The 22,840-nt window shown below is 46.0% G+C and overlaps 1 protein-coding gene across 2 annotated transcripts in view; it reads right to left on the bottom strand.

Annotated features, from left to right (window-relative positions):
• Positions 1 to 22,840, bottom strand: part of COL22A1 (collagen type XXII alpha 1 chain) — a 327,910-nt gene that overhangs the window by 238,362 nt on the left and 66,708 nt on the right. For both annotated transcript variants that reach the window (XM_028852945.2, XM_077942884.1), the window contains exons 5-7: positions 12,440 to 12,551; positions 6,123 to 6,246; positions 1,595 to 1,870 (exon numbers count right to left, since the gene is read on the bottom strand). In XM_028852945.2, the coding sequence (XP_028708778.2) occupies positions 1,595 to 1,870; positions 6,123 to 6,246; positions 12,440 to 12,551 (512 nt within the window). The remainder of the gene's footprint in view (positions 1 to 1,594; positions 1,871 to 6,122; positions 6,247 to 12,439; positions 12,552 to 22,840) is intronic.

Genomic DNA, 22,840 nt, shown 5'->3' on the forward strand with positions numbered 1-22,840 from the left:
TTATATATGATGTACCCTTATATAGATATATATAGCTCTATATATAGATCTATATATGTTTATATATATTTATATATTACATATAGTTATATATAATGGTATATTATATATAATTATATAGATATAGATTAAATAAACATTATTTATATAATTTATATCTATAATGTATGTATATATTTATATAATGTTTAATGTTTATATCTTGTATACATACAACATACATACACACATATAAAGGTCACTTTCTAGAGCAATTTGAAATACGTGGGAAGGTTAAAAATTGTGTACCCCAGAGCCCAGTCATTAAACTTGAGGGTACATACCTCCAAGAAATGCTCTCAATTCATCTATATCTCAAGCTTAAAGGGCAGGTGTTGCTCACATTTTCCTCATAAGTAAAGTGCATGGAGATGTACCCCCCTTTTCAAAGTCCAAGGCTTGCTAATTACGATAGTGGTACATTAGAAACTATCTAAATACCACTAACAGGATAATGAATGATTTATGAATGAATATATAACAAAGTATTATGCATTAGCTAAAAAAAAAATAAAAGCTTAGACACATGATTCTGAGTAAAGAAAACAAAAAAAGCCAGATGTAGTCCATTATTTACATAAACTTCCAAGAATCTAACCTATGCCTAATGGTACTATATTTGCTTATGCTTATGTATACGTGGACACATAAAATGGTTTTGGAAAAAGCTTTCCCCACATCATGTTTCCTGTTATTTCGCAGGCAGTGGGGGATGCTCTTGGGCATGGGAGCTAAGGTTGACTTCAGCTTGAAGACGGAACATGTGGATCACTGTGCAAGGTGTCTGTGTGTATTGTATTATGTACATACTTCTGGTGTATGCATCTCTGTGGCTACAGATGTGGGTATTTCTTGAGGGAAGAAAGAAAACTTAAAGGAATGAAAAAACAGAAGAGAAATGAAGTAAGGAGGGAAGAAAAAAAATAAAAGAAGGAAAGAACATTGATTCAGGATGGAAGGATAAATGTTCAGTTATTACCAGTTGTTATCCCTAGTTGGTGCAATGAGGATGATTGTTGTTTATTTTCCACATATTTTCCAATTCTTTTTTACAATCAAGGAAGAAAGAAAAAATCTGTATTTAAATTATCCAGAAACTATTATATATCTATCCACCTACCTGCATATATATATTCATATACATATGCACATATGTGTGTGTGTGTGTGTGTGTGTGTGATCTTTGCAGACCTAGGAGCTACCTTTCTCTAAAATTATTTATGCAGCCAGAGCCACGTCAGTCTTGCTCTCTTTTGTGGATACTGGTGTCCCCAGTGCTGAGCACAGTGCCTGGCACATCGTAGGTGCTCAATGTATATGTGATGAATGATTGATGGAATGGCTGAATAACTGAATGAATTAATACATGGGTGATGGTGAATTGGGTTTCCAATATGGCAGCTTTCTGAGTCAGAGTCTTTCCTTCTAAGACGGTCCAAGGTGATGGTTTGTTACACAGTTCATGTAGGTGTGGAGAACACTGAGGGCAGTTAGCTCCCAAGGCTTCTCCCCAGTGGCCTGGAACCTGAGCTGCGGAATGCCCCCTGGTACTCACGTCGATGGGCACACTGTCGTAGAGGCGCTTGCCAATCACAGTCTTGCCCTGGATGTCAATGTTCTCCCGCTCCTCGATGGGTAGTGTCTGCACCAGCGCACAGTCGATGTACAGGGAGACGTTCTGGGCCTGGATGCTCAGGGCGATCTTGTGCCAGTCCCGGTCAAAGAGGTCATTGACCCGGGAACCTCGGAAGACCACCCTGACAGCATCTTTCATGGCACCCACAGCGTTGTACTCGACTGCCTTGTTTTCACCATCCAGCCGGATGGAGACCTGGGGAGGAAAGGACCAGAGACTCCTTGAGTTTCTTGGGGCCAAGGGAAAAGAAGAGAATGGGAAAAGGGAGTTTAGAGTCAGACCTGGCAATCCTGCATCAGATCCTGGCTGTGACTTACCAGCTGGTCACCTGCCATCTGACTTTGGACTAATTCCTTCACACCTCTGAGCCTCGGGTTCCTCCTTACACAATGGTGTTAATGATGTCTACCTTGCAGGCTATTCTAAACCTGGTATTAAATGGAATGATTGCACTCATACTTTAATGCAGGGGTCACAGCCTCAACTGTCTGGAAGGGCTATGTGGGTAAGAGAGCTTTGGTGAGACTCCAAGACAATTGGTGCACAGAGGGGCTTGAGTTGTAAGACCAGCCAGAAATCCTAACTAGTTTCAGTGTCTTAAAACCCTGGGCTGGTTAAACCAAACACATCTTCTGGCCTGATCTGTTAAACTACACTGTCTCTCATTTGAAGATAAAGCTGGAGCGCCTGTAAAATAATGTTTCTTGATGGTAGGAGTCTGATCTCTCTGGGTCATTGGGGTAGCCTTTGCAAAATGCACAGGTATTTTGCAATGGGCAAATTCTGGAGAAGGTTTTACTGTTTTACTTCTGATTGGGTTTTTTTTTTTTTTTTTTTGATGTTGGTTTTTGTTTTGTTTTGTTTTTTTGAGATGGAGTCTTACTCTGTTGCCCAGGCTGGAGTGCAGTGGTATGATCTCAGCTCACTGCAACCTCTGCCTCCCAGATTCAAGCAATTCTCCTGCTTCAGCCTCCCGAGTAGCTGAGATTACAGGTGTGCACCACCACGCTCAGCTAATTTTTGTGATTTTAGTAGAGACAGGGTTTCACCATTTTGGCCAGGCTGGTCTCAAACTCCTGACCTCAAATGATTTGCCCGCCTTGGCCTCCTAAAGTGCTGGGATTACTGGCATGAGCCACCGCACCTGATTGTGTCTGATTGCTTTTTAATAATGAATAAGTGAGTATGTTCTCATCCATGTACTCATTTTGTCATCCCTCCAGAATATTCATCAAACATCCTGGGCGCCCAGCAGGCAACACGCCGGGTGTCAGGAACACAATAGTGGGCAAGAGATACACAATCAGTGCACAAAAGTATGAACAGAATAGAAGGCACAGAACATGAGTATCCACTGAGCGAATGAAAGAATGAGTATTTCCTTGTTCCATCTCTGCAAGGTTAGTCTTCATCTGCCCTAATATTCATGTTTTGCCCCTTCCCTGTGGCTCCCTGCTCCCAGGATCTGACCTTTTAGGACTTCTTCATCTTGGCTCCTGGGCCCTTTGGCTTCTACTTGAGCTTGGCCCATGGGAAGTCCATTGGAATGGAGACCGAAGAGCGGGAAGAGAGAGAGGTGGGGCATGTATTCCTCCCCCCCTCCTGGCTTCCCTGTGGCTCCTGAGTGGCTTTGTTTCTCCACGTGCCCCAGTTCTTCGGAAGTATATCCTCCTCTGTGACTCTAGAACTCACCATCTCCTCCCTGTTCCCCTGCCCATCCAGGCCCGGGTGGTAGCTTCCTCCTGTGGCTGATCCTGGAATGCCTTGGCATTTCTTGTTGGTTTCCTTAACCCTTATCCCTTAACTGCATCAGCTCCCTTAACCCCAGTCATTTTGCTACTCAAAAAAAATGAGCACTCGTCAAAAATGTGAGCCCAGTGGGGGCTGTCTCTTGCCAGCCTACCTCTAAACCAATTAATCACTTTTTAGCTGTGTGACTTTAGGTAAGTTATTTAACCTCTCTACAGCTTCCTCATTTGTAAAATGGGACCAATAGTAGGTTCTATTTTCAAAATTAATCTATAACCTGATGGTTTCTCCTAATCTCACTATTACTGCTGGCATTCACATTTGCCTGGATCACTACCATGTTCTCCTAAGTTGTCCTCCTATTTCTGGGCCTGTGCAACTCCACAGAGTCTCTTCTCAAACAAAAAGTCCCTATACTGGCCTATAAGACTTGTTGAAATCCAGTCTCCTTTCACCTCTAGAACCTCATATCTAACTAACCCCAACACACACACACACACACACACACACACACACACACACACAGAGATACACACACTACTCTGCTCCAACTGTACCGGCCTCCTTGCTGTCCCTTTATCATATCTGGAATGAGTGAATGTCCCTCAGTTTACCCAAATGACAAATGGGGAACATGTCAGCTTTTAAGGGTGGTTGTAAATGGCAAATGAAAGCATGAGCATCTGTATCTATAGATGAACTTCTCTATCTGTAGATCTACAATGACTGACAGAGTGTATGGGCATGCACCGAACACCACTCTGCTCACAGATCATCTTCTTTACAGGTCTTTATCCAGTTTTCCTGTGTCTAGCCAGTATTTCCCCAGGGCATGGAAGTGCGTATCATTGGCACTTCTGGTGATGGGCACCCAACCAAGCCTGGCTTAACAAGGGTAAATTTCCGGGTGCCTCTTCACACTGGAATCTCAGATCTCAAGACAGACTTCATCTCTGCATGGCTCTGCGGTATTTCACCCCATTACTCATTTTGACAGGAGGAGGAGAGGACGCACACATGGCAGACAGGGCACAGACAGCTCTGCAAATGCCATGAAGGAAGAGATCCCAGACTGAGGGGGCGGTGCAGGCTCACCCACAAGAATGTCATGGCAGGGGCCCAGTACCACTGCACCAGACCCTGAGAAAATGGAGAAGCAAGACCTGTGCAATTGGAGATGACGTTGGATGGGAATGCAATGGACTTCTCCAGAAAAGTGGCCTCTGGAGAAGAATCTCGACTCCTCCATTCAGCCACCCACACTTACAAAATCAAGCCTCTCAGCAGTTAAGTTTGAAAATGTTTCCGCATCTCAGTATGACCAGGGATGTTATGGAAAAATCATTCAACAGGACTAATTGATCAGGACAGGCTTGGAAGAGAAGCCAGCTAAGCATGTGGTTAAAAACACAGATGTGGGAACCTGAATGACTGGGTTCAAATCTCAACTTCTGCTTTTATTACCTGTCAAAAGGTAAGCAAATTTCTTAGCCTCTCTGTTTCCTCATATTTGGCTCAGTTTCCTCATATCTGTGACGCAAACAGTAGAACATATTCATAGAATTATTATGAAGACTAAATGAATTAGTATTTGTAAAGTCCTCCGAACAATCCCCAGCTCCTACTAAGAGCATGTACACATTGATAAGCAGATGCATCTGAAGTCAGGGCCCAGCCTCAACCTGGGAAGGTGAGCTCACTGTTTAAGAGTATCTTGCCCTCTCTGATGGCAGGCCATGAGTGTGATTGCTGGAGTCCAATTGCTTGAGGATGCTTTTATTTTATTTTAGCCCCTAGCGAAAGTTTAGTCAGTATCTCCCAGCTGAAAGTGAGTAATATCTTCACCCAGTTCATTTTTCTAGGAGAGGAGAAAGAAACGGTTCATCTACGAACTTGAGAACAAGGGGATTTGGATTTGGCGGAGAACAAATAGTAGTGTTGCTTTTATCTCAGACCAACAGATGGTGTTGAAGGCTTTGAATTTCAGATTTGTCTTTCCTCACCAGACCGTGTGCTGATGGAGAGCTGTCCTACCTTTGTGGGAAGTGAAAGTTGAAACACACCAGAGGTGAGTAAAGACAGGACCCAGAGCTTCACTCAGAGGAACACTGAAGGGAACTTCTCATGATGAGATTGTATTATGTCTCAGGCACTGTTCTAGATGCTTTATAGACCATTATTCCATCTGATTCTCCCACCAACTGTTCATGCTAGGTACTCTGTTTTCCATTTTACAGCTAAGAAAACCAAGACTCAGAAAGATAAAGTAACCCATCCCAGGACCCACACCAATAAAGGAGTAGACACGAGACCTGAACCCAGGTCTATGTGACCCTGGGCCAGTGCCCTCCACTGCATCACGAAGCTGGGTCACTCATGCTGCCAATACAGCAGGTGTCACAGGACAGCAGGGCTGGCGCCCATCTCCTTGGCTAGGTCAAGAGTCTCAGAGGACAGGAACTCAGTCTCCTTTACCCCCATTGGAAGGCCTGGTACTATATCATTAGGACAAGAAGCTGGACCTCTTGGGTCTTGTGACATCCCCCCTGCAGGTCCTCTGAGCCTCCATATACCAGGTTCTCGATCTCCCTAGGCCCAGGGATAAGATCCCTGGAGAAAACACGGTGGGTGATGCCAATCCCTGTGAGAGGGAAACAGAAAGCTCAGGACCACTGAGATAAGGTGGTGTTGTCCTTACCTGTGGGATGCCGTACTGGTCGATGACCTGCCAGATATACCAATCTTCCTTCCGAGAGGTTCTCCTGAACCGGAAGGTTGTGACAAAGGCGTATTCATCAGGTAAACCTTGGGGGAACACCTCCCTGGAGAAAAATGGAGACAAACACACCAGGCTTGGCAATGAGAGCGGGGAGCCAGCAAAGTGAGCCCACACAACCCACCAGTGATCAAGCCCTGCCAAGTTGACTTCCTAAATATTTCCACCATCCACCTTCTTGGCCTGCCTTAACTGCTTTCTCCTTAGGTCAGGGCCTCAGTGTGACCTAGACCATCGTCATGGCCCCTGAGGCTCCAGCCTCAGCATCTTCAAATCCATCCCTATGGTACGTCTGCCTCCATCTCTCCACTACCACCATGACTGATGACATCCACAGTAAATGTTAAATGGTCATGCTCCCGGGATCAAATATGGAGAAACTCCCAGCTTCGCTGCTCCCTGCTGCATCCCTCCTCGGCCAGGACAAATGGATATACTTTATCCTGCTGGGTGCCCTGTCCCAGATGCCAGGATGCCACGGTCTGAATGTTTCTGTCTTCCTAAATTCATTATGTTGAAATCTTCACACCAAGTTGATGGTAACAGAAGACGGGGCTTTGGTGGGGGGTGATTAGGTCATGAGGGCAGAAGGCTCATGAATGGGATTTGTGCCCTTAAAAGAGAGACCTCAGAGAGCTTGTTTACCTCTCCCACCATGTGAGAGTGCAGGGAAGGATGGTGTCTATGAGGACCCTGATATTAGACTTCCCAGCCTGCAGAACTGTGAGGAGTAAATGCTGTGTATAAGCCACCCAGCTTAATTTATGGTGCTTTGTCATAGCAGCCAGAATAGACTGGGATGTAGCACATCCTCTTCTCTCCCACAAGGCCCAGGTTCCTGCCTGGCCTGTGGAGCCAGCCCCTCACCTTGGGGAGGCCTCAGCTCCCTGTTGCTCCACCCTCGCCAAGTTCTGGGGCTGCTTTTCCTCTTCCAAATTCAGAAATGAAAATTGTTCATTCCCTTCTGTGGAGGATCAATCCCCCGACCAAGAACCAAGATGCCATCCCTCAGTCCCTCTGTCCTCGGAGCACTGCTCTTCCATCTTCCTCTGTATCATGAACAGGGCACCTGAGCTCCCTCCTGCCTCTTGCATATCAGTACAAAACCCCGCCACCCCCACCAACACACAGCCTCCCCTGACTGCACATCCCCAGTCGGGACCTGAGGAATCTCCCATTTCCTCTCTTTCTTCCTCTCCTTCCCTTCACAACAGAGTTCTGGAAAACGTTGTTGACATCACCCCCTCCTTCTTCATCTCTCCCATCTGCTCGACTCACGGCCACCTGTCTTCCAGCTCTCCAGGCTCCCCACATTTTCCTTGTGAGGTCCCTGGTGAGGAAACACTGACAAATCCCTGTCCCTCAGCACCTACTCGGGTCCCTGCAGCATGGCAGGCACTTCATAAAAGTTGAAGGAATGCAGAACTTTGAAAACTGTCAACAGCCATTTCCATGGAGAAACCTCTCTTTCACCAGAGCTAGTACAGGGCCTGCTTGATCTTCCTGGAGAACACATCCTAGACAACACAGACATAGAAGCTGCCCCATGCCTTGTAGGAGTCTGAGCAGCCTCCCTGGCCCCCACCTACTCGATGGCAGTAGCAACCCCTCACCCAGTTGTGACAACAAAATTGCCTCCAGATACTGCCCAAGGCCCCCTGGGGGGTGGGGGTGAAATTTCTCTTAGTTGAGAACCACTGATCTATCCTAGACTTACATCCTATCAAAATAAAGTTTAGCTTACTTTTTCATAGTGTTTCCCAGATTCAATAAAGCACTTACACATAGGATCGCATTTGACATAAGATTCTAGGATTTAATAAAAATACACATCTTTTCAGAGCTTAACACAAGCTCACCACTACTCTTTTCACATATTGCCTAATTTCTTCCTCACGAGAATGTATAAAGAAGGTATTACAGGGGTGAACCCAGGAGGCAGAGCTTGTAGTGAGCCAAGATCACGCCACTGCACTCCAGCCTGGGCGACAGAGCGAGACTCCATCTGAAAAAAAAAAAAAATCGGTATTTTGATCCTCGTGCTATAGCTGAGGGCACCCAGGCTCTGAGGGGTTAACTCCATGCCATTTGGCTACCAAGTGGCAGAGGAAAACACAGCTGGGATCTGCTCTCCTGCACTCTTCTCTTAATCATCAGCTGACTGCACTCTTAACTGCAGAGCCTGCTGTCGGGGAGCCCAATCCTGCCCTGGGGGCTGGGGGCTGCCTCGGGAATGTACATGACATTGACTTCCCTGCTGGAGGAGGTGGACCCTGCCTGGCCAGACAGACAGGAAGGGAAGTGGGGAGGCGTCTGAGTTCCTGGTTCTCAGACTTGCAGATCCGCAGGGACTTTGTTTGGCTGTAGGACCTGCAAGCAAGATTCTGATTCTGTTTACAGCTCCAGGCTGGGAGATGATGGCCCAGTTGTTCAAAGTCATTCTCTGAGTTGGGATGTCACCCAGGATCACATCCAGGTAGTAGGAAGAGGGCCCATCACTCATAGCACCTTGGCCTCCCTCAGTATTCAGAGACGCCCTTAGTCACTGCCCATGCAGGAGGAAGATGGGACCTCCCCACCTGCGTCCACAGACACAGGCTTTGTAGCCACAGATCAATATGTTGCTTTGTTTTTCATTTTCTCCTTCTTTCTTTTTTTTTTTTTTTTTTTTTTTTTGAGACAGAGTCTCGCTTTATCTTCCAGGCTGCAGTGCAATGGATGGCACGATCTTGGCTCACTGCAACTGCCACCTCCCAGGCTCAACCAATTCTCCTGCCTCAGCCTCCCAGGTAGCTGGGATTACAGGTGCCTACCATCAAGCCTGGCTAATTTTTTGTATTTTTAGTGGACAGGGTTTCAGCTAATTTTTTGTATTTTTAATAGAGACATGGTTTCACCACATTGGCCAGGCTGGTCTCAAACCCTGGACCTCAAGTAATCTGCCTGCCTTGGCCTCCCAAAGTGCTGGGATTACAGGCATGAGCCACAGCACCCGGCCATTTTCTCCTTATTTTCTTAATGAATCCAATTATGCTATTTTTTTCCCCTGAACACACTTTCTTCTTATGCCTTTGAAATACACACAGACAAGTATATCACAAGAAAAAGTACAGATGTATCTGTTAATGACTTTTTATTCCCCTGATTATAATAACTTTTGCTTAGGTTACACACACACATATGTGGATATATGTGCAGATATATATATCTATACACACACACATATGTGTATCAGTCATTTTAATCAGGGAGAAAAAAGATCATCAACAGAAAACATCTAAAGAAAGGAAATAGCTGAATCCAATCTTTTCCACAAATAATACAGCAGATATGAGATGATAGTGGAAGAGAAAAGGGTGTGTAATTAGAGGACCTGAGTTTGAGGCCAACCTCTGCTTCCTCTGATCTGTGAGGTGTTGAACAAATCACTGTCCCATTTTGAGTCTCAAATGTTGTACCAGCTAAGTGAAAACTATAATACCTGCCTTGCTCGTTTCCGTTATTGTCGTGAGAAGTAAATTAGATAAGGTGCCCTTTAAATGTTAAACAGGTGAGAAAAAAAATATAAATATTGAAAGTGACATCTCTTTTCTTTATGAACAAAATTAACTTGCAAACTAAAATTGTATGTATGTGTGTTTAAATTTCAAAGCTTTAGAAATTAAAAGTATAATATCCTTTCTTGAAAAGAAAGAACTTTGCCCATTTGATTTTATTTTGGGTGCTTTGCCATGAAAACAAATGTAGAAATTCCTCCTCAGAGCAACTCTCAGAGAACAGGAAGGAGCCCAAATCCATGAGCCAGGATCGGGGTCCCATGCTGTGTTCCACAGAGCACTGCCTGAATGCGGCTGCTTTGCTCTTTGATCCAAGTGCCTCCTTAGAAGGTTAACAAACAGAGTGGTCCTTGGTTAGACCCTTCCACGAGATTTGTGTAACTTTTGCTTTCTTTATTTTGTTCGTTCTCTTTTGCACTTTTTTTTAAAGTTCCACACGATTTTTTCCTGCTTACAAGTAGAATGGGTGGTGAATTGGACATATTATATTAGGCAAAGAAGTGAGGGGAAGTGAAGGAGAAAACAGGCTGTAGACTCTGCTTATCCCTGTGCACCCCCCACATGAGCATGGGGCCAGGTGATTCATAATAACGTCCCCCAGCACCTGACTGTGTGTGGAGGGAGAACCTCATTGTCTGGGAAGATGACTCTCTCAAGAGTTGGCTGACAGTGATTATTGTCTTTGTTTCATGAAAACGAGACTCAGAGAGGAAGTGACTTGTCTCATTTCTTCTTCTGTAAAATCGCTCTTGCAATGCAGACACTGTGAGCCATGGATGAAATGACTTTAGGGTCTGAAACAGTGCCTGTGTGTGGCTGGCACTCAGAGAATGCTCATTGAATTAAAAAAACAAAAAGGATCACACACATGCAGAAACCCATACTCTATGAGCTGGCATTCAAAGCCAGTCTTCGCCAGACTAGCATCTGAAAGAACATTGTCACTCCTTACGGGCTGTTGACTCATTCATTCAGCAAATATTTCCTCATTCCCTACTCTGGGCAGGGCTTAGTTGGGTGCTGAGATTGTAGCAGAAACCAAGACTCAGTTCCTTGCTAGGACTTCTCATTGAGCAGGGGAGATAAGACTATTGCACAATGGATCAGGTAACTTCAACTTTAACACATTTTGTACAGAAGTACAAATTGGAAGGAGGGTAGGTAAGGGGAAGGCCTGACTTTGGGGATTCAAGGAAGGCATTTAGAGAGCATAATGGGTGAGCATGCTTTGCAGGATGAGCAGGTCAGGTGTCCCAGGTAGAGGAAGAACATGAACTAAGGCCTCCCAGTGGGAGGAGGGTGCCTGGGAGGCCCCAGAACACAGACAGGAGACACACAGGGAAGACTGGAGGATGAGCCAGGAGACCACAAAGGCAGGATGGGGCCGGGTCACACAGGGGCCTTCCTCTTCCTGGCCTTTTAGTTTACTAAGAACACTGGAAGCAGTTAAATATTAATAGTTTGAAGATGGAAGAGAGGTCGCATGAGACGATACTGTCAGAGACGTGTGAAGCAGAGCAACTCCATCTTAAACAGAAGCTGGTTCAAATGAGGCTGAAACCCACTGGACTGCATTCCCAGATGGCTAAGGCATCCTAAGTCACAGGATGAGATAGGAGGTCAGCACAAAATACAGGTCATAAAGACCTCGCTAATAAAACAGGTTGCAGTAAAGGAGCCGGCCAAAACCCACCAAAACCAAAATGGTCACAAGAGTGACTTCTGGTTGTCCTCACTGCTACACTCCCATCAGTGCCATGACAGTTTATAAATGTCATGGCGATGTCAGGAAGTTACCCTATATGGTCTAAAAAGGGGAAGCATGAATAATCCACCCCTTGTTTAGCATATCATCAAAAAATAACCATACAAATGGGCAACCAGCAGCCCCTGGGGCTGCTCTGTCATTCTTTTATTTTTTTACTTTCTTAATAAACTTGCTTTCACTTTGCACTGCGGAGTCACCCTGAATTCTCTCTTGCACGAGATCCAAGAACGCTCTGTTGGGGTCTGGATTGGGTAACAGTATCATTTTTGTTTTCAAAAGATTTGTCTGCCTGTGATAAGAAGAATAGAGTGTTCATTTTAGTATCATCTTTAGCTCCTGACTGGAGGCCCAATAAGTGTCAGGAACTGGACAAATCTTTACATGATGTCTTCTCAATAATGTTGCAAGGCAGGAACATTCACTTTGGATTGAAAACATGAGAGAACTGAGGCACAAGGGCATTCAGAAATGTGTAAAGCCAAATAACCAGTCAACACTGATACTCAGTCTCAACTGGCCAAAGCCACTCCGTGATTCTGGCAAAGCCACACCTGCCATGAATGCAGTGTCAGGTCCTTAGTAGGTGCTATGCACTACTAAACCATACTCGTTTGTTATTTCATGAATGGACAGAAAAACACATGTATGAATGAATGGCTAATGCCAAATGTGTATGGAGAGATGGGTGTAGAAGGAGCAGAGAACCAATGAAGTCAATGATAATAGATTGGCTAAAAAACAGGTTGAATTCCCTGGTCCAGTGGTTCAGCTGCTTCATCACAGGGCAACCTTACCAGGCACTGAGTAGGTTAAAGCCTGGCTCAGTGCCAAGTATGAAACTGAGGCTGCTGGCCCCTTTCTTGCCCTTTCCCATGACACCCTGGGCAGGTCTGGAAAGAGAAGTGACCACTCACTCAGTACTTTGCACCACAGGGAAGGATCCCATCCGTACATAAGAACTCTGCACGCCATTCTCTCTCTTCCCCAAGATTTCCTTCACACTGAACAAATCCATCAGGTCAAAACCTGTTCAAAGAGAAGAGCTGGGAGTGAGTTTGGAGATGGAAGAGTATAAAGGACAAAGAAAAATCACATCTGCTCTCTGCAAAGGCAGCCTGCCCCTCCTGCCCCAGGAGAACAGATCGGGAGGGAATTGTTCAAATACATATTCAGGGAGAAAACATAAGCACCGGAGTAATGAGATGTACAGCTTCGGCTTCAACTCCAGGAAAAAGGTGCAGAAGAACACAGACACTGGCTTTCTCAAGAAAATGTGTGTGCATGTGGTTAAGTGTGAGACAAATGGAGGGTGTCCTGGTTGTGTGAGTGCCGCAGGGCCCTGGTGTTCACGAAGCCCAGATGTGTGCTCTTCGCTCACGCAGGGTGGCTCTGCAGGCAAACGGCCACCGAGGGCTTTCCTTTCTGCAGCCGTATTTTTGCCTTGCATTTGGACTTTACTTGGGTGATAGTTTGGCAGCTTTTAAGTTTCATGATTTTTAAAGAGAGAAACATCAGAGAGGAATAAACTGTCTTCATGAGACTGCATTACTTGAAAGGATTTTGTTTTGTTTTTCCTTAATTCAGTTTAATTTTCCTCTAAGAGAGGACCTTATATGCATTGTCAATGTAAAGTAACAGAAAAATCAGGGGCTTTGGACTTGGGTGAGGGTCAAGGGTAAGGGATGGGGGTTTGATCCTGAGCGGCCATGTGTATGTGACACTGGGCAAGTCACATGACCCACAGGAGTCTCGCATACTTCACCGTGGAAGGACAGCAATGATGCCTACTGGGTAGGGCTCTGTGACAATTGCGTAAGACCCTAAGTATGCGTACTCAGCATATGGTGAGAAATTCATACAGTGGGTTTCTTTTTACGAGTTATTTCCCACAACCACCAGCACATGCTCGTCCACATTCCCCCACAGTGGGATGCTTTCTGCAGACCAGGTTCTCAGAGGGGCCTGAGGACAACACTTGTTCTGGAGGCTAACATTGTGACTCAACACCCGCCTGAAACTGTCTCTCTCAGACACTGGCAAAAGCTCTCAGCAGGTTACAGGGAAGCTGGCTGAAGGCAGGCACCAGGCTGAACCCATCTGTGCACCCCCAGGGATAATATACTTCTCGGTATTGGCACCTAACCTATGAGACTTTAGGAAGAGTTCCTCACTGTTTCCAGTATTCTAAGGCACCACTGAAAAAAAAGAAAAAAGAAAAAAAAAAACAGGAAATGAACTTGTAGAACTAACATAATGATTGAAGCCTCTTGGCCTCTTTTACCACTAAATTCTGCCCAAAGAGATCATTTATTCATTCAGTATACGCTTTTGAGAGCCAGGTCCACGCCAAGCGTTGTGTAAGAAATGCCAGGGAGGGAAGCAGGTAGTCCTGATGCAAAGTTTGAGTATTAGAATTGGACAGGTCTGGGTTGTGATCCTAATCACCATGTCTTTGCTGGGTGACCTTAGGCAGGTTGCCTGACATCTCTGAGCACTGGTTTTTTCCATCTGTAAAAAGGGGATTATTTTAGAATGTACCTCATCGCTATGAGACTTAAATGATACAAAGTTCTTCATAAAGTACCTGACATACAGTAAATCACCAACAAAGCACTTTTCATATTTACTGTTTTCTCATCACAATTGCAGCATTCTCTAATGCTAAATTTTGTCCATAGATGTCATGTATTTATTCAATAGATCTTTTTGAGAGCTTGCAATATGCCAAGCCCTGTGAGCTCCAGGGTTGCAGCAGGCGCCAACACAAAATCCTGGCTCCAGGAGAACTGGAACTGGTGGGGACCCCAGGAAATAAGGAAATGCACAGTGCAAAGGTGCAGTACGATTCCAGGCACGAAGAATCAGTGAGCAGGGGCAGCACTGGCGAGGAACAGGGCTGGGGCGACAGGGAAGGTGCTCGGGGAGGAAGCTACCAGGTAGAGGCCTGCTCTGGCCTGCGATGGTCTGGGAAGGGGGTTCTGAGCAGGCAAGGTTGCTCCGGGATTGAAGCCCTGCACTTTTTGGATGGGACCATTCCCCGCCCCTTGCCATCCTAAGGTTGTCAAGTTCTCGGAAAATGACTAAGAGCTGCCATTATGTCATTTTTAAATAGCATTTCACACACTGGCTAATGGAATTCATGATATAATGTTAAATGATATTGGGTCCTTAAGATGGGAACAGTATTTAGAAGCTTCACTATAGATAGAAAAAGCACCGCTCCAAACCGTGCTTGTTTACACACACTAGTGTGAGTGATTCAGCATCTCTGGAGATGGTTGGTTTGTGGGAGGGAGCAGGCACCCACAGTCCCACAACCGAGGTCCCCTGTGGTGCATGGGTTGATCCAGCTGAGAGGCCGCCACTGGGCACAGGCTGAGCGAGGCCAGCTTTCCTCACCCGCCAACTGCTTGAGGACAGGACCTGGCTTGCTGAGTTCGCCACCCGATCCCCCATCCTCGGGACCTGCAGGGCCAGCCCACAGTGCAGATTTGTCAAACTGAACACAGGTCTCACTCTGAGCTGTAACACAGGCTTGGTCCCTGGGAGAGACTGTGTGGAGGAGAGAACACTCAGCACGTGGACCAGATATCCTGAGTGAAGTCCTACTAATGAGCTGTGTGGTCTTGAGCACAAGCCTCAACCTCTCTGGGCTTGTTTCCTCTGCAGTTTTGTAAAATTGGTATAATAATAACACAGTGTAGTAGACAAGTAAGGGCTATGATAACAATTCACATGCAAATCCCTGTTCCCACACTTTCTCTCCCTGCCAGCTCTCAGGCAATTTACTAACCTCTCTGCACCTCATGTCTTCATCCACCAAATGGGACATTAAGAATAACCACTTGGCCAAGCAAGTGGCTCATGCCTGTAATCCCAGCACTTTGGGAGGCCAAGGTGGGCAGATCACTTGAGGTCAGGAGGTCAAGACCAGCCTGGTCAACATGGTGAAACCCTGTCTTTACTAAAAATATAAAAATTAGCCAGGGGTGGTGGGTTCCTGTAATCTCAGCTACTTAGGAGGCTGAGGCAGGAGAATTGCTTGGACTCAGGATGCAGAGGTTGCAGTGAGCTGAGAGCGCACCACAGCACTCCAGCCTGGGTAACAGAGAGAGAAGGAAAGGAAAGGAAAGGAAAGGAAAGGAAAGGAAAGGAAAGGAAAGGAAAGGAAAAAGGAAAGGAAAAAGGAAAGGAAAGGAAAGGAAAAAGGAAAGGAAAAAGGAAAGGAAAAAGGAAAGGAAAAAGGAAAGGAAAAAGGAAAGGAAAAAGGAAAGGAAAGGAAAGGAGAGGAGAGGAGAGGAGAGGAGAGGAGAGGAAAGGAGAGGAAAGGAAAGGAAAAAGGAAAGGAGAAAGGAAAAAGGAAAGGAGAAAAAAGAAAAGGAAAAGGAATAGGAAAAGGAAAAGGGGAGGGAAGGGGAGGGGAGGAGAGGGGAGGAGAGGGGAGGGGAAAGAGGAAGGGGAAGGGAAAGGAAGGAAAAGGAAAAACCAGTCACCAGGCCTGGACAGGACAATGGCCCTGCACAGTGTCTGCCTGTCTGCCAGTGGTAATACATTCTGACTCTACTATTAGACATTCATGTCTTGGAAAATCACTTTGAGTTTTAAATGAGAAAATGTGTAGGAACATGCCTGAAACACAATAGTTGCTCACTAAATGCTGGATGCTCTAATGGGTCCCTCGCCCTGAATGAGAGCATGATCACTCCTCTAAACCTTCACAAGCTCTAGACAAACATGCAGCATGGAGAGGTGGGTGGGTCTCCCTGATACCAACATCCTGTGATCCTGGCTGAGTCACTTTCTTTCTGAGTATCAGTCTCCTCATCTGTAAACTGGGAGAATTTCAGGTGCAATTGGATCATCTCTTGTGTTTTTAGCACCAAAAACTATTGATCATATTTCCCCCAATTTGTGCCATGGCTGGAAGGAGTCCCAGTCAAACTGCATTTCTTGCATAACAGTTCATTTGAATGTGCAGTTTTGTGCAGTGAAGAATCCCTTTGTTCAGTATGCCAGGAGACAGGAGTTAACAGAACAGCCACAGTTCCTACTCAAAGCCATGGGGTTAATCCCAGGTAAAGGTACAATGCACACTGGGCATTAGCAATGTTTAACGCAGCCCAAGGCACTCCGCTCCCACACAGAGTTCCAGCTAGGAGACTGAGGAAGTCATCTGGTTTTGTTGAGCCTGTTTCTGTAATTGGAAAAATGGAGAGAATAATTTATTGCTGGGGTGTCATAAGACCTAAGTGTGATGATGGGATTAAATACCTGGGGGATCAGCACCCAGGAGTCCCTCAGTCAACCCCACTGTCCCCACCTGGGGACCACAATGGGAACCTGTTGACCCAAGTGAAGCTTGATCCCCTGGCAATAGCTCTGCCACGACCCCAGAGCCCCGTCTCTCTCACTCTGGTTATAAGGACCAGGCCTCCAGGGTGCATAACTGGGAACAGTCGCCACGCCCACCAAGGAGGGAGTCCTGGGAAGTCCCAGAGATCCTAAGTTAGGTGTTGGGAAACATTTGCCGAACCCAAGCTGAGAGCACCCCTTCTCCTTTATCTCCCCACTGCACTGCTGTTGGCACAGCCGCCAGCCCACCTGAACAGGGCCTCAATGCCCCAGAGGCTGCAGTCTCAGTATTACCTAGAGACAGAAGCATGAAGAGTCCCCACAGCTCTGGGCTCCCAAGCAGGCCCAGTGAGGAGCAGCTGTTGGAACTGACTGGGCCCCATATAACGAGGGGCCTTTTACAACCCACTGGGCTGCCCCTGTATTGGAGCCCCTGTGTCTGGAAGTGTCCTGGGGCCTGAGAAGCCCCAGCAGTGGGAGGTGCAAAGTCAGAGCCGGGAACTGCAAAGTGGGCTGGGCCTCTACTTCACAGCACCATCAAACACCACTAAAAACTGACACCCTCATCTGCTTTTCCCCCTCAGCAGTCATACTGGAGAGAATATATGAAATAGACTTGTTTTCAAAAAGCAAGCCTATGCTCTACTTTCTGGTTCCACTTTTATTGGTTTCAGTGAACAAAAACAAAGAGTTGAATACAACAAAACTTGGAACAACAAGGAATTAACTAGGTGGCAGCAAAGGGCACCAAGAAAAAAAAAAAAGATAAATTGCCCAAAATAAATAAGGGCTGGGAAGGAGAATAAAAATGTTCCCGAGGAAAGCAGGCTGTGATGCAAGGCACTGTGAGATAAAAAAAGCAATTGTTTCATGCAAAAAATAGAGGGAGCACCTCGCTGAAGCCAGGAAATCCACTGGACCACATGGTGTCAGGAGACCTTAGCAATGGCCCAGGTCACTGGCTGCACCTGCTGTGCCAGGCACCTACTGTGAGCTCCTCACCTCATCCAGCAAAGGTCGACCTGGATGGAACTTTGCTGCTGCCCTCACACCGCCCCCTCTCCCCGCCCCTCCGCCCAGCTGGCTTAGTTCCTCTAGGAATTTCCATGGGTCTGGGCAAGATGCAGAGAGCTTATGTTTATGGGGCTGCCTCCTCCAGTAGATGGAGAGCTCTTTGAGGAAAGGGATGATTTGATCTGTTTCTCCATTCTTAAAATGCCTGCTGCTTTTGCTGTTCCTGTTTGAGAATTTGAGGGTCGTTTGTGGAAGGAGAGAAGAAGAGAATTAAGGAATTCATGACCCACTGTAATGGGCGTCCTATGTGTTAGATGATGCGTGGGCTGCTCAGGTTGCAATCATGAACAGGCATCTGGGCTACTGTGGGATATCAGGACCCACGGCGAGGGTACACTGGCTGGGAATGGGGTAGACTGGGGCAGGTCAGGCTGGGCTCTGTCGGCCCCATAGGGGAGATTGGGTTTCTTCCTTCAGGCAAAGAGGAGCCACAGAGGGCTTTAACGTGAGGGATAAATAGCATCTGGTTTCTATTTTCCAAGGTCATTCTGGCAGCAGGGGACGGACGGGTAAGAAGACCAACCAGGAGTAGGCCTGGAGAGATGAGGGCAAGTGAGGAGGCAGGGATGGAAGAAGCAGCTGAATTAGAGGGCTGTTTAGAAGCTGCCATGGGCAGGACTTGGTAACTATCTGGATGGGGGACCCAAGTGGGAAGAGAAAGAAATCCAGGATGTCTGTGGCCAAATTTGAGACCTGCACATGCCTAACATATGCTTTAAGCATTAAGTAGCTAAACTTCTAGAAAAGTTGCCTAACACTTTTATTGGCTAGAATTTGTAGAACATTTGGTTATTAGAGCTGAGAGGGACTCTTGAAGACATTCTGTAGGATCCACTGCTACATAGGTGAGGAAACTAAGGCTCAGAGATGTCAAAAGATTGACCCAAGGCTGTCCGGCTGGTGAGCAGCAGGGCCATCTAAGACCTATGCCTCCAATCTCCTACGTGTATTCCCATCCTTGTGCTCATAGTCCCAGCCCAGATATGCCCTAAAAATAGCCAGAGCCATTTATGGGAAAGCCTGGAGGTGAGGCTTTTGGGGACTGCATTTTTTCCAGAATACAAAAGCTGTTCCTATTACCCGACTGCATTTAAACTGGCAAATCTGAGGCTCCATCTCTTCATAACTTACTCTTCAGCCTGAACATGGCTGGAGCAGTTTTTCGGGGCTGGTTATAATTAGAGGAGACGGTAGATAAAGCAGGTTCTCTGTGCATTCAGAACTGCACAAACTGTATTTGCTCTACAGACTGAAGGATGCCCAGGTGGCACTGTGATTTCTTTTCCAGGAAGACTCCAAAGAGGGAGGGGAGGCCTCAAGACTCTTCTGGCTGTGGACTGACACAGGAGGGCCCATAATCGAGGTCCCAGTCACCAAACAGACACTTTGGAAGGATCTTCCACATATGCCATAGACTAAGAAATCTGTTCAAAGTCCTGCATTTTCAAGTGTGAGTACACACACACACACACATACTTAAATCTTCCCAGCAAGAATCAGTTGTTATTATTATTATTATTATTATTATTATTATCAATATTATTATTAAGAAAGGGTCTTGCTCTGTCACCCAGGCTGGAGTGCAGTGGAGTGATCTCAGCTCACTGCAACCTCTTCCTCCTGGGTTTAAGTGATCCGCCTACCTCAGCTTTGGCTAATCTTTTCATGCATATTTTTTGTAGAGATAGGGCATGCACCACCATAATTGGCTAATTTTTTCGTGTGTATTTTTTGTAGAGACCAGGTTTCACTATGTTGCCCAGGCTGGTCTTGAACTCCTGGGCTTAAGCAATTCACCTGCCTTGGCTTCCCAAAGCTTTAGGATTATAGGCGTGAGCCACTGTGCCCAGCCAGAATTATTCTTAAGTAGAAAATAATTGCTATTCTTCAGTCTATAGAATGATGAAAAAGCTTTAAATTCATTCTGAGTTACTGATGATGCAGACAGATTTGTTTGTTCATTTGTCTGTCTGCCTGCCTGCCTTCCACCCTTGCTTTCTCCCTCCTTTCCTTTCTTCCTTCTCCCATCCATCTTTTTGTACATCCCTCCATCCAGCCTCCCATCCAACTATTCATGTTTTCATCCTTTGATTAATGCTTCTTATTTTCACTAATTCATTCATATATCCATCCATTCATTCAACAAACATTTGTCACATTCCTCCTAAGTGCCAGGTACTGTCCTCTACTCTTAAGACACATAGAATAAAGCCCAAGTACAAACAAGTCCTGCTCTCAAACAGCCCATATAATTGCTGGGGAGGTAGACAGGGAAGCAAATAATTATAATGCCTTCAGATTGGAGTTCTCAGAATAGAATAAAATGCAAAAAAAAGAGCAACTAATCACCCTGTGGGGCTTCAAGCAGTTTCCTGGAGGTGACTGTTGAGTTGGGCTTTGGGGAATGAATAGGAGTTCACTGCCAGAATAAGGTGAGAATGGGCACACCGCACAGAGGTAATATCATCAGCTAAGGGGAGCACTACATCTTTGGGGGCTAGTAAGCATTCCAATAGACTCATGAGTAAGCTAGGACAGAAGAGTCAGAACCTCTCCTGCAGAGTAGGAAGCATGGACTAGATTACAGGAGCCAAGGAATCCAGGTTTTAGAAAGAGAGCACTTGATGAAGGGGAGGGAAGAAGGCAGTGCTGGAGGTTGACGTGCTGGTTATAGAGATGCTATAACACTCCAGAGAAAAGACAATAGTGGTCTGGATGGGCCTGGTGGCAGCAAGGGAAGTGCAATTTTCTTTTAACTCTTCCAGCCACCAAGTAGATGCAATGACAGCAAAAGTGCTATGTCCTGTCTCTTGGGCAGCCTGTCTGGGGGTGGCCAGTCCAAGGGGAAGAGTTCAGAATCTACATGGCAACACAGCCTATTTTTCTCTTATCACAGAAAAAGAGATTAACTTTTGAGGGTCAGAGTAAGTTTGCCTGATTTTTAAGACAAACATGACTTCATTTCTTCACTCTGTTGAATCAGTTACCTAGAAATACACATTGTACAGTCCAAGCTCCAAGACTGGCCACTCCATGTGGCAAAACAATGACAAATGTGGGCTTTGCTGAGTGGTGGTCTGAATGCAAATCCTGATTCCGCCACAAACTCAGGCAAGTGGCTCAGTCTCTCTGTGCCTCCGTTTTCCCAACTGTAAAATGTGCAACAGTGCATCTTATATAAAATACAGAGGAATGCATCTCATATGCTATGAGGGTAAATGAGGATATGTATGTAAACCCTCTGGCACACAGTAAGTGCTCAGGAGGCATTCATTATTACTATTGCTTTTATTAATCACATTACTGTCATAAGGATTCCCATCTATGGATATGTGTGTTAGATAATGAATTACTTGAGGGATACTGCTATGAAGGACTCATAGCTTCCAAAGCCACAGGTAGATAATGCAATAAGGTAAGAATTTGCTTTGAAGATGGATATCAATGGGAGGGGTCTCAGGGAAAAGTTGGGCAGACACATTCACACTCCAGTGGACAGAAAATAGATTATCCGAGAGCCAGAGCCTTGCTGGGGATTTCCAAGGCCAAAAGCAGGAGCCTTGAAGTGAAAATGCCCAGAAGTGTTACACCTTGGGCAAAGTATTGGATTGGTGCAAAAGTAATTGCGGTTCTGCCATTAACGTTTTGCACAATTTTTTTTGCACCAGCCTAATAGCTCAGATATAAATATACTTATTTCAAGGAAATTAAGTTAACAAAGTGAAGATGAAAGTCACCTTTATCTCATGTATTAGACAAATAAACCCTGACAGTGATAGCACCCCATTGGGCAGCAGCTTCACACCAGGTGCCCCACCTGAAGAATATCACTGTCTCTGGTTTCCTCTGAAAGTGCTGGTTTATTGGGGAGGTGCTTGAGCAGGGAGTAGAGGCAGGATTGAGGGAAAGAAAGCGGCTGACAGAGTATGGCATGAACCAGTTACCGTGACGGACGACTGCCCCTAGGAAACTCTGGGACATGGGGTCAAACGTGGACTTCAGAACAATCCCACCCAAGGAGCAGTAGAGCCGGGGTGCTTCTATACCAAGGGTCGCTGGTTGAGAGCTGCTCCTGGGTTGTTCACTCCCTGGCAACTTTTCCCCACTGTGCACGTAGGCAGAGCAGCCTTCCACCATTCCAGAAAAATCCCCCAGGCACAAGACGCAGATGCCGGCATCTTTAAGACAGCAGAGCACAGTGACATGGCAAGGTCCCTGGAACACAAGCAGGGATGCCAGGGCCTGCCGAACACCCTCATCCTGACCTCACATAGTTCCCTGCTCGGATGGGGACACATAAGTGCTTAGAATTGGACCCAAGATGATGCAGGAGGAAGAGGAGGGACGCCCAACGCAGGGTCATTGGCAAGAAGAGCAGGGCTGCTGTCCTGCAGTGGCTTCCTGGTTGGGAGTCGGGAGAGAAGAAAACTTCTTTGTCATATGTATTTGAAGTGCTGAGCAGGGTGCCCAGCCACAGGGAGGGCTGGATCCATATTATTGGGATGGTGGGGAGCCACCTCGACTGTCCCCCGCACTCTCGCAGCCTTCTATTCTGTCATATGCCTGACAGCCTTTGGTGAGACTCTGCGATATTTCTTTCTGCTGCTGGGTCTGTCGTCACGTGTCTCTTTGTTCTCTCACCCATTGATTCACTCATATATTTATAACTCTGATTCACTCTCGCTTTCACTCCAAAACACATTGATTTATTCAGTCGTTTGCTCACTTTGCCAATCATTTGCTTACTCATTCACCAGCTTCTTTACAAACTCATTCATTCTCATGCATTATTGAGTGACTCCTATAGAATATCCACAGCCTGCCAAATGGAAAATGTGAATGTATGTTCTTTCCTGTTGGATGGTTCTTTGATGAGAGCTGCCACCTGC

The sequence above is a fragment of the Macaca mulatta genome, chromosome 8 (genome assembly GCF_049350105.2).
Source record: "Macaca mulatta isolate MMU2019108-1 chromosome 8, T2T-MMU8v2.0, whole genome shotgun sequence".
In the NCBI taxonomy this organism is placed as follows: Eukaryota; Metazoa; Chordata; class Mammalia; order Primates; family Cercopithecidae; genus Macaca; species Macaca mulatta.